This window comes from Marmota marmota, unplaced genomic scaffold, assembly GCF_001458135.2.
Source record: "Marmota marmota marmota unplaced genomic scaffold, marMar, whole genome shotgun sequence".
Classification (NCBI taxonomy): domain Eukaryota; kingdom Metazoa; phylum Chordata; class Mammalia; order Rodentia; family Sciuridae; genus Marmota; species Marmota marmota.
Window position 1 is genome coordinate 36,493,778 of NW_026000016.1, and position 16,957 is coordinate 36,510,734.

General features: G+C 41.2%; 1 protein-coding gene across 1 annotated transcript; it reads right to left on the reverse strand.

Moving 5' to 3' along the window:
* Positions 1–6,904: 6,904 nt before the first annotated feature.
* On the reverse strand, positions 6,905–14,095 carry Sertad4 (SERTA domain containing 4). Its single transcript, XM_015483684.2, has 4 exons — positions 13,730–14,095; positions 13,078–13,269; positions 11,775–11,890; positions 6,905–9,428 (listed from the first exon to the last, which is right to left on the reverse strand). The coding sequence occupies exons 2-4, from the start codon at positions 13,250–13,252 to the stop codon at positions 8,679–8,681; spliced, it is 1,041 nt and encodes a 346-aa protein (XP_015339170.1). The 5' UTR covers positions 13,253–13,269; positions 13,730–14,095; the 3' UTR covers positions 6,905–8,678.
* Between the last annotated feature and the right edge of the window lie 2,862 nt (positions 14,096–16,957).

Below are 16,957 nucleotides of genomic sequence, written 5' to 3' on the forward strand. Positions count from 1 at the left end.
GGGGGGTGCGGGGGTGGGGTGGGGGGAGGACACTACGCCCTGCGCCCGCGATTTCAGCCTGGCCCTGCGTGGCGCAGAGGTGAGCTGCCCAATAAACAGCCTTCCCACCTCCTTCCCTCCCCCATGCTTGCAAGGCCGCGCCCCTTGGGGCCTTCAGGGCATCCACTGATTCATTCCAGTCGCCTGGGCTGCCCGCCCTCCAGGTGCCAGGGCTTGATGAAAAGTAAAAGGCTCCTTGGCGGCTCGAGAGCCGTGTGGATGAAAGAGAAGCAGCCGCCTCCCAGACCACACAGCTAATCCTCCCATAAACCTCGAGCAAATAAGGGGAGAGGAAGAACAGGCCGGCTACAGATGTGGAGTGCAGCCTCCGGGGATCCCCAAATTAAAACTCGTGCAGGGGAAGCACTTGGACCACCACCAAATGACACTAATTGGGTTATGGGACCATAATCTTGGCTGGTATGAAAAAAAAAAAAACAGTTATAGTCACAGCTGCAAGGACTGTCTTCATAAAACCGAGGAAAGTCGGCTATTTTATTACGCATAAACATGAGAGAGAAGAGGGTTCACGGATCCCCTGCCTGCACCACACTAGCTTGAAGGCGAGGACAATCTTATGCCAAGAGGAGCAGCGTTGTGCCTGGCTGGCTCCGGATGTGTGCAGCTAATGGGCTGGGGGCGGGGAACGGGGGGGGGNGGGGGGGGGGAGCACTCCAGGGGGAGGGATAGAGTGGCTGTATTGAGGATGGGGAGCGTGGACTATCTGGAGGAATGTAATGCAGACAATAGGTTAGCAGCCAAATGCAGAAAGCAATGATTCTGAACAGAAAAATCTCATATTTAATCTCTAAAGATCATTCAGAGGGCTGGGATGTGCCTCGGTGGTAGAGGCTTACCTAGCATGCACCAGGGCCCTGGGTTTCAATGCCCAGCACCATAATAAAATAAAATAAAATTTAAAAACACCCAGAAGCAGTTTCACCAAGCGGGTAGAACCTGGGGAAGCAAAGGAAAGAAAAATGTTGTAGAAAATTCAAATGCAAATCTTCAGAAAGATCCCAGGTTGTTGGAGTCACAGATGTTAGACTCGGGAGAGAACAATCTTAGAGTCCCTTTAAGTCCAGCCTCTTCACTTGACACCCAGACACTGTTCATGGTAGGACAGCTAGCAGGTGCCAGAGATGGACAAGAATCTGTCTTCTAACTCCTAACCTAATGCCCTTATCACTGCTTTAGCTATAATTTTGTGATTAAGAAACAGCAGAAATGAGTAGTAGACCCTAAGAAAATAGCTAAAAATGAGAAATATTTAATTTAATGATTAAGTTAAATCTTATCTGAGCTATAATTAGAGTTGAAAATTAATTCTTACAAACTCCATCCCAAGATTCTTTGAGTTATCCACCCATTAAAACACCCAGATGGACAGATGATCCTGAGGTTTATTTAAGGTTCTTTCTGTTTGGGTACCAATAATGTTTCCCAGGGTGCATTGTCATATGGCTAAAACCAGCTAGGTCAAGGCTGGACTGGTTGAAAAATCGAATTGATCATCCTTACAGGTTGGAATCTCTTCTGGATTTCCAAACAGAGAGGACAGGGGTTTGAAGATGTACAGCTTGATTATCCCTGAGCATGTTCAGGTGTCTTGGCCTTTCAGTCCCCTTTGTCAATCAACACAGATGGCAACTATGGATACCAATCATGCCATTCCAGATCCTGGGGGCGTAGGAGGAGACCCTGTTGCTGAGAAGTCCTGCAGCCATCATGACCCAAACTACACTGATTTCATTACACTCTGGTGCCCATTTATCATTCTCAAATCACGTGGTTCAGAAACTCATTTCAGGTCCTATCAATCAGCAAGTATCACTACAGGTGCAGCTCATCTTGTGGAAAAATATATACTCTCGAAAAGTGGTCAGAGAGGGAAATGCAACTTTGTAAATGGAAATCTTTTTTGAAATCATCAGTTGGGCTGCATTGAGAGGTAGCATTAAAAAGGGATGATAGTTTGAAGTAGGGATAATCATCCCATAGTTAAGAGTTGTGGTTAACCCTTAACTACAACTCTGGTAGTTCTGCTTTTTAAATTTAGATTTTGTAAGTGGAAACTGTGTCTTAGTTTTGTTTGTTTTTTGTGGTGCTGGGGATTGAACTCAGGGCCTAATGCATGCTAGACAAGTGTTCTACCACTGACCCACACTTCCAGCTCTCTGTCGTAGTTATTTTATGATAGGCCAAGTCCTCAGTTATGATTATCTAGAAAATTCTGCTTTGGCTTCTGTTGCCAGGGAATAGTATTGAGTTTAAATAATAAAAAAATATATATACTTAAACTTAACACCATTTTTTTTCTCAGAGACCCATTTAATATGCTAATAGAATCAACTTGAACTTGGGCAAATTCTGGGGGTGAGTCAGAGGTTAGTGGTTTTTAATCTTTTCCCTTATAAGGGACACTTCTTAGTCTCTCAACACAGACAATGTTTTAAAATATACTATCTTCAAAACAAATTGCACTTATTAAGAATCATGCCTTGATTTCCTTAGTCAGTTTCTTCTCAGTCTGTAATAAATGGGTCAACCTAGAGCTGATTTAATTCCAACAAAGGTAAAAAGAAATCTGACATGGGTTTGCCAATGCAACTGCTTTCAGGAAATTTTATGAGTTTCAATATGCTTTTGGAAGCACTGAATGTATCTCAGGGACACCAATGTCCTGAGACTACTTTTATAATTGTCTAAAAGCCCTGGGACCCCAAGTTTGACAACATCCCCCTGTTCAATTTCAAGCTCACTGTACAAAACTGCAGAGGCTGAACATTCTCCATCAAAAAAAGAATCTAGTATTGTCAGGACCCTCTCACAAAGCATCCAGGGACAGTAGTGGAAAAGTCACAGAGGCTTGCTCTTATTGTACACCCATAATGCATACCTGCCCCAGGTTCAGTCACTTCCTCAATATTGAAGACTTTAATCCTGACAACCTTATGATGTGGATACCATGTGCCACCCCATTTTACAGTCAAGAGAACAAAGGCACTAGGAAGTATGTGGCTCATTGGCCAGGACTGCACAGCTACAATGGCGGAGCTGGGATTTACATCCAGACAATCCCACCCCAAACCCCACACTCCTAACCCTCTGCTACGTCCCAATCTCATTAGACACCCACAACCTCTATGCCTGAACTGAACAGGAGACAGGTGCTAATGCCTATACCTACTCACAAAGACAGTTGGGGGGCATCTATAGACCTGGAGAACAACAAGAAACTCTTCTGGCTCCTGAAAGGGCAGACAAGTCATTTCCCTCTTCCTGCAAAAATATAAAGGAAATTCTTTCATCCCTGAGATGTTTTTTCTTGTCTTCATAAAGAGCTTTGACAGAGGGGGAAAAATTGTCTTCCTTCCTTTTTAGTCTTTAGACTTTTCCTTTAAATTGATTATTCTGCAATGCATGTGGAGCACCATATTCTCAGACTTCTTCCATTCTACTGGATCAGAGATCAACTCCCTAACTTTCTGCCAAAATCCCTTGCATAGCCTCTCGTCCTGTCTTTTCCTTATCAGCACAGGGGGGATGTTGTGAGTTTTGAAGATGGTGTAGCTGTTGGACTGCTGTGCCAGGCAAACTTTAGAGCGACACATTCACCTCTCAATTGCAAGAGTGCAAGGGTCATGCCATATCTGAGCTTAGTTCATTGCAGCAACCTCAAGAGGCAGCTGAAGACATGTCAGAAGCATCAGAGCTGGTTTGTGTGAGAGCTGACAGATCATATCGCATGCCAGGACTCAGTGGCTCCCATGGAATGACCTGGATGGAAACAGTACCTACTAAAGGCCCAGCTAGTTTGGGCACCACAAGCCAAAGTGTAGATTGGATCCCTTCCCCACAAATTTCTGATATTTGTCCATTGTCTTGAGGATCTCTGTGGGAATATCACAACTTATATCTCTGCAAATTCTTTTTTGTGTGGGTTCTGTCCCCAAGATAAGGCATTTTATAAGATGGGATCACTTTATTTTTATTAGTATTTTTTTTTTTGCAGTGTTGAGGGTTGAACCAGTGGTGCTCTACCACCAACCCCCATCCTCAGACCTTTTAATTTATTTCTCTTTTTTGTTTGGATACTGGGTCTTGCTAGGTTCTAGGCTAGCCCTGAACCTCCAGCCTCAGCCTCCTGAGTTGCTAGGATTAGAAGCATGAGCTTAGAAGTGATAAAGTTACTGTGCTAACTTTATCACTTTAAATCAAAGAAATACTTATAAAATGGGATTTAGAAATATGGGAAATTTCATGAGAAATGATTAATACATGACTATACTTTCTATTAGCTTCATTGTGGTCAAAAGCAGGTGTTTCTAGGCTATGAATAAGTAGTTTGCATTTTCGAAGTTAACTGGATCAACACCAAGGGGGAAAAAAACCAATCATAGACAGCCCACCAGAGAACTGTTTACCAAAGAAGCAGCTCATGGCAATGGTTTGCAAACACCACCAGACTAACTTGTATAAATTCCATTCGTTTAGTCATCATTCTTCAGCCTGTCACAGATAGTGAAGGGAAAGGCAGAAACAGGAAATTACAGACTATTTTAAACAGCATGTTTTATTAAATTCACTTGCTGATGCACTTTATGGCAGGATGCGAGATTCAAGTGTTCATAACTTACATCTTTGCAAGTGCTTTTTCTAAGTGAGTTCTCCCAGCTAAAATATAGCATGTACCCAGGACTGGAAACATCTCTTAACTAGTAACTGTTTCACCCTAGGTCATGCAGCTATATCACATAAAATGGAGAAGTTTTAGCCAGGTGAGGAGAATATACCTTGCTGATGTACCATAACCCTAGGAAAGCAACAGAGACATCTTGTAGGTAACTTAGGTCCTTACTGCCTTCATTTTAAACTGCAGAATCAAAACACAGCAATCTTAAAATGAGTAACTAGAAACCATACATTGTTTCTTCTTTTTTACTTAAATGCTGATTTCATGCTTCTCTTCATAGGATAGTTGTGCAGCTAGTTTCAGCCATCATTGTTAAGGCTGAATCCTTGTCTTTGAAAAGGCCTAATAATATTGGCAGGGATGTGATAACCTTAACTACAAATGAAATGACTTCAAATATAAGGGGCTGTCATAAGCATGGTTTCGAATGACTAATAATGTCTAAAAACATCTCCTGCTCTCAATTCGTTTGAAGGATAGAAGACTGGCTGCATCACCTAAGAATCCTTATGTTATTAGCTGATATTTCCTGGGAAGTTGGAGTCCCAGTGTAATGCCCATGTCTTCTGTAAGTTTTCTATTGCCCTTCTGATACACAGAAAGGAGGTAATCAAGGGGAACTCTAATAAAAAGTTCATGATTGGAAGGGTGGTAGTCATGCTTTGATGGATTTAAGGATGAGTTCTAAAAATAAAAATACTTTCATTCACTTGCTTCAGCATATAAAATTTTCTAAATTTCTGTAACCTTAAAAGATCATGCTTTTCTCTAATTATTGATTAATTGTCAAACTGTGAGTTCTCTTGACTGAGTTTTTCTATTTTCCTCCCACATCCCATCCTGTCCTAGCCTTAAGACTCTTTTCAAGAATAGGATTTTAAGAAAGTGTATAAAATCTTTACCCTTTTAAATTGCCTTTGCTGAGCCACTTTCTACAATGACCCACTTTGGAAAGGAAGGTCCAGTGATAAAGGCTAATGATTGGCTCAAGACATGTACTGAGATGCCAGGGAGTAGCAATAGAAGGCACTCTTGAGAAGCAGGGCCACTTTTTAAAGAATTCCCTTGTCTTTCAAAAGTCTGGATTCAGCTCTATTGGGTTACACTTGAGGTAGAGCACAGCAATGAGAGAAGGTGCTACTTCCAAGCAGGCAGATGGCAGATTGGGTGGAAAGTGTCAACTTTTCCAATTCTCCCATAATGGATTTAACTTACCATGAAGGAGTGCCTTGGCCACTTTGGGAAAAATCTTAGTATCTTGTAAACAGAAGTGACAATGCTGGGCATGAAGGGGCCACACAAGAGGCACTCAGGCTCTCATGCTAATGACACGGAAAATTTTTGTAATTTGGATGGGTGTTTAGGGATTATATTTGGTGAATAAAAAGAATTTCTTTACATATTCTGGAAATGTCCTAGGATCAAAAAAACCTGATGACTAACAATTACAGATTTTTATGCTGCTGGATTCAAAGGTACCACCCACCCTGCAAAGAAGTAATTCTAGTTGGTTCTACTGAGCAAATGGGAAAATCACCAACTCCCTCATTTGATAGTTTGGGCCACCAAGAACACATTATGTGGCAATGTTGGGGGCTTTTAAAACAGCAAAAAGATAAGCCCTTTCTTTCATATTTAAATCTCCATGGTATTATAATAAGAATGCTACTTTTGACAAATTAATTAGCTTTCAACTAGCTTTCCCCTTTATCAAATAAAATATTGGCTTTTAAGAATAACATTAATACAGAACTGAATGGAATACTACTTGCAATAATCTGTAGCTATTAAAACCATTTATATATGGGTCATCTTAATAATTTGACATTTCATAAAGAAATCACCCAGGGTTCAGTATTTAATGGATTCGTGTTACACAAGTTTTTTTTCGGAAATTTTCCCAAAACAAAACTTTTTACATTCTTTAAGATATAACTTTAATCAATCACATCATTTATCAACACTGTGCTTCTTAATCAACAGTAATCTACACCTACAAACTAGGACCAGTCTAAAATATTGGCCTTTTAAGTACTCTTTCAATTTGAAAATTCCTGTGTGGTCACTGTCCACTACAGTTTCTAAGTGTTTTGAGTTTTTTCATGGAGAGAGAATAATGGCAAAGAGAACCATAGCCAATAGTCATTAAGATAAAATAAAAAAGCTTAATGAATTTTGATCATTTTAATAAATATATATCAAGAAAACCTCACTTTATTACAACACATTCATATACAAGCATCTATCATCTAAATTTTCAACATCAAATGTTTATCAAATATTGAAAATAAAGGACAAAACATTGCTAGACTATTTAGCTATAACACAAGAACATTTGTTTTAAAAATTGGTCCTTGTGGACAATTGTCCAAATGATCCTACTCATACACTGTATGAATGAGACCTATATTTAATATTAATAGCAATAATAATAATTTAAAAAAAAGCTTTATCTTGGAGAAACTGGGAGGACTTACTTGTTTCCTCTGTTTGGCATTTGGTTCCTGTAAAGTAATATTTAAAGAGGCCCAAGTCACTTGGTAACCCTGGCAATAGGAATACCATTTCGCAGAAGGAGTTGGCTGGAGTGGAAGGAAAGATGGTCAGAGGGTCACCTGAACACTCTTGCAAATATCCAAATTCAAGACATTACTGAGAAGACTGTTGGCCAAATACACAGTAATGATTACAGACCAAGTCCCATTTCTCCAAAATAACTTTCCAAAAACTAAAATCTTTACATTCTTTAAGATAAATCTTATTGATCACCACATCATTTATTAACATTGTGCTTCTTAATCAACAGCAAAAGTCATATATAAAAAACCACATGCTTTTATAATCTAAACGAGTGAAATGATGCAAAACAGATTAAAGTATAATGCATGCCACGGGCTCATGAACTTCATTGGACAAGAAAACAAAACAAAACAAAACAACCCAAAACCCAGAAAACCCAGACCCCAGCAACACACCGTTGCCATAGAAAAGCTCAAGCAGCTAGTGCTGGTTGCTAACAGCTCTCTCTATTGTGTCCTCCATCCCTATCCAAAAATGCCAAACCCAAAGCAACCGGGCATCAAAAATAAAGGAAGAATAGAGGTGTCGAATCAAAAGCTGAACGCAATAGTTCAAAGTTAACAGTTTCCAAACCATATGTATCCACCCTGTGTTTTTGTTTTTTATTCTTGTTTGTCAAATCCCTGCTGTAACTCTGATTTATCCTTAATTTTCACATTGGCAAAAATTAAGATAAAGTAAGGCACCAAAAATCGCCCTGTATACCACCTCCCTAAAAACCTCATCCCCCATCACAGGCAAGCCGGGAACTTGCAGGGAATACCCTCTCCGCAGAGTGTCAATTGCTGCCCCTAGACAGGTGTTTCATTCGGTTCCATCCTATTTTTATCTGTCACACAGAGACTGTTAAATACAAATACTTAACAGCACTATGAAGCCATTTATCTAGCTCCCTGTCTTCAGTCTTTTATTCAGAAAAAAAAATACTGTATCATATGGAAGAAGCAGACATCTTTTGCTGGTTATATTGATTTGCTTACCAAATAACTACCTAATGAATTGGCAAACGAGTTGAACTTTCTTAGCTAGTAGTGACAGGCTTCTTGGGGGGCCATGAAACTATCACAAGGGCAGGTTGTCCCCCAATTTAACCTACTGATCTTTTTCTGTAAGAAAACTAAGATAAACTTTTAAATATTAAGTCAATTGTTTCCTTGGTAGAATCACCGCATTTATAAGTAGCTTGCTGATGCCTACTATACAGATGTTTTATGCAATCTGCTCTCCAGGCATTAAAACGACACGGTATGTTCATGGCATAATTTTATCAGTTGTACAAAACTATAAAATCCATTCAAAATAAAATTTATGAGAGCTAACTGATCATGCTGCGCATGCTTCCAAGTTTTGGTGAAAAGATGGTTCATACTTTACTTCCTTTGCTGCAGCACAGTTTGTTGCTTGGTGAAGGCTCCTTTTTCCTTAAAGACTTTTTCCAGGACTCGCTTACATTGTTTTTGTCATTATATCCAGTCTCGAAATAATCATAAAATTGGCCTTTGCACTCAAGATCGAGGTCATTGCCCACAGGTTCATGGCTGAGGGGGTCACCTTCTCTGTTGGTGTCGTTCGCTTTCTCCTCACTTAACCTGGCCTTTTCCTGAACGCCAAGTGACCTGACATTAGTGACAAAGATTTCATTGGCAGGTATCTGGCCATCACTCTTGTAAATGGGTGCCCCGCCTACATCAAAATCCACCTGATGGGAACAACTGGGCAAAGGCAGAGGGGGAGAGGAAGAGGAAGAAGAGGAGGAGGAGGAGGAGGCACTTCCCACATTCGCATTGACGGAAAGGGGTAAATTCAGGTAGTGACCACCGCACTCTTGGTAAAAGCAGCAGGCATGAAACTTTTCACACTCCTCTTTGGCCATCCGTGGTCGTTTTCGGTAAGGACAGTCTTGAGCCATAAACCACTCCTGGGCAGAGGCGCCACTGAAGGAGCAGGCGGGAAAGCACCAGTTATTCTGCATGATGATTTCTCCATGAATCCTTTTCATCAAGTTGTTTATAAGGACAGATCTTCGGAGGTACACTTCAGGATCATCGATAAACTTCAGCTTTTCTAAGGACATATAGAGGATGTGGGCTCGTTCCTCAAAAATTGAGATGGTCTAAAAATTTAAAAAAAGAGAGAGAAAGCTTAGAAAATGGACTGTACAAAAATATTACGCCTGCATATTTCTTTCTTGGCAGGATCTGGTTTGGCAATGTTGTGTTCTTGCTTCCCCTGGGTCCACTTAGAAAGGCTGACCCCAGTGCTGCAGATGCCCCCCATCCTCACCCGAAAAGCTCCCACCCACTTCTTTTTTTTATTTTCAGAAACCAATCACAATCTTATTACAGGAGCAACAAACTAGGATGTAAAATAACCAACTAAATCTATATATTTTTTTTTTTAAGATTATTTGCCTGGGCCATGAAAACCATTTATAAAGTTTTCAAAGTTTTGTAAAACCCCTTTGGAATTACATTTCTAATTGCTTATATATGTAACAATTTGGTTAACGCTTTGGAAAATTCTCAAGTTTCCACAATACCCCCAAACCAACATTGATATTCTTATGAGTATGTTGGTTTGACACTTTTTTTGTTGTTCTTTTTAGTTATACAGGACAGTAGAGTATATTTTGACATATTGTAATACATGGAGTATAACTTCCCATTCTTGTGGTTGTACATGATGTGGAGTTACACTGTTCACGTATTCATATATGAACACAGGAAAGTGATGTCTGACTCATTCTCCTGTCTTCCCACCCACTGGTATGGTCACACCAGAGAATCCAGCCCAGTGCAGATCTCAGCAGGGGCAGCCTGGTTGTTCAATCTTTTATGGCTCAGTGAGGAAGATGATGAAACACACAACTAATCTAAGCTGTTAGAAGTTAGAAGAGCAGTTACCTTGGGTGGAGTAAAGGGGTAGTGACTAGAAGTGGGTTCAATGAAGCATTCTGATAGCTGGTTACATTTTGGTTCTTGACCTGGATATTAGTGATGTGGGTATGTTCATGGGTGAAAATCATCAAGCTGTACTTCACTTGCACTTTTTTTAATGTATGTATATACAAATACATATGCACACATAGGCACACACATGTACTGCACATCAATAAACGATTTTAAAAAGATGTCAAGGCACAGATCATATTGGGTATGCTTTGAAGTATACCCAGAGTCTGATCTAGCCGTCAGGGAGCACGAGATTTGGCTTTTGGTGCTGTCCTTCTTTTAATCCTCTGGGTGTCATATCTGTAATGACCCTTGCTTGATAAGAGAATAACAATAATTAATGAGGCTCAGACATGGACAGTATCTGTCAGTTGAAGGTCCAAAGTAAGCTTTCTTTTAGGGTCTGGCAGGAGAAGGCAACTGCAGAGAGGAAATGAGGGGACTCACTCTTGAGCTGTGAGATACTATCCCTGTGTGATGGTTGGTGCAAATCCAGTAGGAACTGGAAAACTGCTACAACCACAACTTCAAAATTGAAAAGGAAATAAACTGCCAGTGTCCTGGGGGCCAGCTCTCCCAGATCATTAAAAAAAAAAAGGCAAACTGGTAGCATGACCCAAAGAGCTGTGAATTAAATCAGGGAAGACTGACCAGAGGCCGAGACAAGGACAACGCACACAGGGAAAGGAACACCTGCCAACACATGCTGATGTCTTTCTATGGGCAAGGCAAAAGCAACATCTAAAGCGTGTGGTATGGGTGCAAGAGGAGACAGAAGGGAAGCTGAACTCAAAACCCCTCTGCATTTTAGACAACAATGGTCTGGGGCTATATCCTCTTTCCCTCTTTCATTAAATCACCAGATCATTTTTGAAGGAAGATTATTATAAGGAAAAAAGAACTGATATTTCAAAAGTTCCATAATCCTATGCTCTTTCCCCATCTTGATAATCTCTTAGTATATGTGCAAGAAAGTAAGGTTTGTTCTTCTCTTAGGAATGGATTCTATATTTCAACAAACTTAACATGAATGAATGTGACCTCCCTCAGCCATGAATGAATGTAAGAGGAAGCCCATGTTTGTATTGCATGCACACACTGAGAGGGCAGCGAAAGCCCTGAGGAGCCACCCCCATGTGGGTACACAGAAGTAACATGGGCCACCAGAGGCAGAGCTCAGGCTGGGGAGAGCATGTCAGGACAGAACAAGTGCATTTCCTGGCACATGAAAGTGTAGAACAACCATAACCCTTCAGGCAACTTGAGAAATATTAAATCTTAAGTAAAAAAGATGTTTGTTGCATTGTATAATTTTGTTATTTCTGCATAGAAGATCTCTTTCTGGCTCTCTCTTCAAGTACTTGTGAAAAATAACACAGGACCCAAAAAAGTGACAACACTTAATGTGGCCCTCCAAAGAAGTGGCTCATTTTAATTTCTGGAAATGGATCAAGCAACTAAGTATCTTAAACTCTTAATAAAAATAATGACTATTAAAAAAAACATACTTTATGGCTACAGCTGCTGAGTGGTGGGTGAAAATCCTCTTCTTCCACATACTTCCTCTTAAAGTATGTGATCTTGGATGTTGTTATAGGATTTGAAATTCCCCTGTAATGTGATCCTGTGGTAATAAATCAGATATGACAAATGACATGCAGTTTGCCAGAGGTTCTCCAAACAAAATACTTTCATTTCCTTTTCTTCCAGAGGATAGCTTGGCTACATCTATGTCTGTACATGTGGTGATTAAAAATAAACATTTGTCTTAATAGTTGCTATCACACAGAATCCTGTGACCCAAGCTGGGCGAGGGCTTCCAGGCAATTTTAGAGGAAAATGATAACTTTCAGCACCTACTAAACACTCAGATTCTTAAACTCAATGCATAGACAAACAGTGAAATTTGTAAAGGGGAGGAGTACGGCAACTCCGAAATAATATTAATATTTATTCAAACTGTTTCATTAAATCCAGACAACATAACATCACTATTCAGATGTATACATCTTTAATGGGAACCACTGGTAACCAGACTTCTTTTAAATATTTTTGGTTCTAGGTAGTAAACACATGGGGGCACACTGGTGTTATAACAGTTCTTTTAAAAAGCGAAACTTATATATTAAAATTCAGATTTTGGGTAATTAAAATCATTTTCACTCTTAAAAATGTAGCACATCATTCATAATAAAGTAGGACCTAATTTTTAAAGACCACATCTTTTAATCCTTCTTAGTAAAACAGACTTCCCTCAAGTCTTATTTTATATTTTAGTTTTTTTTTTCTTTAAATAGCCAGTGCTACCAAAAAATCCCCAAAGGAACTTAAAACTCAAGGATAAAGAATCAGGAAGAATAGACTTCTATTTTGTTGGCTTATAATAGTTTTCCTCCAATACCAAAGCCGGTCATATGTTCCATAAAGAGAAAAGGTACAAAGCTGCTCATCCAAAGTGCAGATTCTTTTATGTCTCAAGGGGTAAAGATTTCACTGTCAAGCCCACCAGAGTTTGTGCCACTCTGAGAGAACTATACAGTTGTACGAGATTGGAAAATAAACTCAGAGATTCAAAAATTTGGTTTGGCTCTCCTAAAAATACAGGCCCATGACTTGTATGCAAGGAGCAGCAGAGGTACAGGCACATTTGAATGCAATTTAAATACCACTACTGTCCTCTCCAGGAGCCCTGGGTCTGCTTATGAAAGGCACACTGGCAGCCCTGGAGCATCAGCTCTCAGCTCAGAAGGACGTCCCATCTGTCTACCAGTCTGGCTGTGGAGGGCAGAAGGGGAAGGTCAAGGGCAATACCTGCCAGTGGGGGACCGGCTCCCCGGTCTCCCTGCAAAGGAGCCTGTGCTGGCCCCGGGGGGCTCGGGCCTCTGTAGCTGTCAGCCTCCCATAGTGTTTGGTACCCAGCAATTTCAGCAGCTCCTTCCGAGACAATGGGCTCGCAGAATCTATTCATGGACAGAACCAGAGTCATCTCTGACAGCCTCAGATCTGGAAAAAGAAAAAGAGAAAACAGCCCCAATCAAGACCAAGCTAAGGGACAGCCTTGGCATCTTCATGCCTTTGCTTTGGGAAACTTTTACTTCCTAGTCCACCCCTTCACCCTGAACCATTTGATTATTTTCCCAAGAAAACCTCAGCAAACTCCTGCTATTAGCTCAGCCTCTGTGTTCAGCAATCTGCATCTCAGGGGCGGATCTTTAAAAGCCCATTTCTTATTGTTCTCAGATTCCCTTCAGCCCTCTTCCAGACAGCTGCTTTGCCTCCTAAACACATTTTCCTCCTGACCTTCCCTCAGAAAATGTTCCACTAAGAGGCAGAGCCAAAACCCTTGTGCTTCCTTTCTATTAATAAGGCAAAATCAATTTTCTAGTCAATCCCCTGGGAGTCTCCTTTGATGAAACCCGCTAATCAATCAAAAGGAAAGGGCGGGGGAGGCAGAAATCTCCACCGTAATCCCAACTGATGCTCTGAGGTTCAGTCTGTTCCGCTGCCCCCTGTCCCCTCCTCCTCTCGCTTCCACAGGCCAGGTTCCTCTACAACATTCTGGGGGCTCCCTCCACTTTCTCCTTCCAAAGCGAAGCAGACAGAGAGACACTTGGTAGTTGTTTCCACCAGCCCTGATCCGCCTGAACTGGATCTGCCTCCAGTCAAAACACTGTGAGATGAAGACAGAAAATTGGCTCCAGTTTCCAGCCGTGAGTTGCAGTCCCACAGGAGCCAAGCACAACATCAACGGAGCAGGCAGAATATTAAACAGCAGCCAGGGCTCAGGGGCCAGAGGCAGCCAGCAACTCCTTACACAGCAAAGCCCAGACACAAGGCAGGAACTTTCCAAGAGGCAACACATCACTGCCCTCCTGTCCAGGTCACGCCCTTCCCTTGAGACTGCAGGAAGAAGGGAATATCTTTGCTGGTGATGCTCCCTGGGCTCCTCCATAACTCATGCATGGGGCCACTTCCATGGGGACTCCATGTTTTCACTTAGTCCAATGCAGGGTTCAAGGTAGGGTCAAGGATAAGTTGAAACGAGAATGAGAAGAGAGTCTGATATTAAAACAAAAACATCTTGAGGCCGTAGACCAGTGGTGACAACCCGGCAGCCTCAATGCCTTGTTAACTGCCAATTCCTTTAGGAGACCCAAACCTCCACTCTCTCATTCTGCGGTTTAAAGAACTGTCACAAAAGTGATGTCAGACTTGCTTTCTGAAGATTGATTGTCTTTCAAATATACACTAAGGGTCTCGTTCTTTCTTTCTTTTCCAAATTATACAGCTTGTAATGTTTGGAGGGGGGTGTGAATCTGTCATTGTCTCAAGGGAGACCATTACTCCCTCATGCTATAACGAAGGTCCACTTCCAGGTAAAAGAATGAAAAGCTTCAGGGTAAGGGGAAATAGCTTCATTAAAGTGACAAAGTCCTCTGGCTAACAGAGCAGCTCTTGGCAGCAGTGCCTGTCTTTCGTCAGGCTTCTCTCTCGGTTCTCAGTCAGTCCCAAACCCACTGAAGTCAGAGAAGGTGTCCAGGTCATTGGGTGGAATTAGTACTCAGCTGATTTAGGCTGCTAAACCTGACCTCCCCTTTCTTTCAAGATGCCCTTCAGAGAGACATCCACAAGGACTTATAAGAGAACCTTGTTACAAGAGGGGGAGAGAAAAGAGGTCTGAACAATTATGAAGAAATAATGGACATGCCATTTATTTTTTCTGTTTGAATCATCAACCAAGAAATTTAGCCTCTGTTGATTTAACAAACTAAGCCATTCTGTCCATCACTTCTCAAACTCCACAAGAGGCAGGGTATCAAACCTCAGGATACTTTATTCCCTGGAAAACTCTCATGAAATGATCCAATTTCTTAAACTATTCTAAGAGACGATCATATCAGGAAATGCTATTGCTAGAAGCACACAAATCACAGCTTTTTATCAGAATCAGCAGCCTTCTCTTTATTGACAACAATGATATTTTCCAGCTTGAATTTTACACTCACTTTTGTGCTGGATTCTGGGGAAAACATCCAAGCCTTTCGCCTGGCAGAACTTTTATTACAAATAAACAAAAGCAGGTTGATAAACCCAACCCGCTTAAGAAAGAAAAGCATTTGCAGGTCCCCAGTAGCAATTACCTTTGTTTAATAGGATGTTCCTGGGCCCTGTGTTGTTTTATGTTAGTCAGAGTTTGTTTGTATTATAATGGTGAGTAGCTTTTTTGGTTGTTAAGAATTTCAGTGTTTCTGTTTGTTAGTATTGTTTCCAGCATATGAAATTTCATCATTTTGCATTTGAACTTGAAATGTGGCATAATAGTTTTTATTTTGGTTGTTTCTTTTGTTTACAACATCTAATTTCAGTTAAGTTTTTCCTTTTTGAATTGGAAACTGTTGCACACAAAATTCTAAATGAAAGAGGCTGGGTTCTGCAAGTGATTTATGTAAATCTGAATAAAACATGAATGAGTTGGGATTATTTGGGAGCAGGGAGGAGATTTTGCAATTGCATCTTCCTAGCCCACTTAGAACTTACACTGGGATGTTAACAAATTAAGAAGGAGAGTTTAATGTTCATGAAACACTGGACTGTATAGCATCAACACCAACGTTTAACATGCATCTTTATTTGTAGTATGTGTAGACAGCCAAGCTCATTATTCTCAGAATGAGATTTACAATACTATTCTGCTACAGAATTCAGAAGTTCAAGTCCACAAATTCATGTGCTGTTAATATTAAATATAGCCACAAAGATGTACACTATGGCAAATTTTTTAACATCAAAAGTGAACAGATTCAAAAGGAGGGTGTTAAAGTGTGTTTTGTCTGTGCATGCATTTAAAAAATAAAAAAGCCCTAACCCTTTATCCTCAGGCTACTGTATGTCTGTTTTGTTACCCAAGGGGATGTAGTGGAATGACCCCCTCAAGCATACTCAGAAGGCTGAGGTTTAAAATGTCAAGCGTTCCTCGCAAATGTTCATAGTAAAGTTACCAATACAAGCAGCAATACAATTTGGCTTTTCCAGATGAGCTGTGCTTGCTCTTTCCTTCATTATAATGCTAATAGGAGTGGCTGGCACACAGAACAGGAGGGTAGCTATGATTCAGTGGCACCTTGAATCTAACAGAGGGCTCCTGGTCATGTTTTGCCCATCCCTCCTCCCATCTGTCATTAGAAATCAGAAAACATTTTATTGAGAGCATTGTAGCAGTGAGAGGACTGATTCCAATGCTGGAAGCCGGAAGGTAAAGGGCAGGTATTTCCAACTCACCCTTGACACTGCCAGTCTTAAATATTCTGTCCATGTGGAATCAAGCCCCTGACCTGGACATTGTCCCTAACAAGCTCTCAACACCTTGGCTGGCTCATGGTGGTGGTTGTGGAAGAAGCTGGATAGGCAGAACAAAATCTTCCAACCTTTCTAGACAGACAGCTGTCTCTTTTCTGCTGGTCCCTGCAGTACACCTGTCTTCCCTGGGAAGTCCATTTCTCAGCTGTAATCCCGCGAGGCCAACAGCTTAAGTTGGGTCTTGGGGCTGGGAATGCGGGCGCTGCTCCTAAGGAGGTTGAGGGGTTCCCTGGGTGATAGCCCAAAGAGGGGGGTCTGGGGTTTGGCGGGCCAATCCCCTACCAGCGGGTGGCAGCCATCACTCCTGGTTTCCGCACAACCACACCCCCCCCCC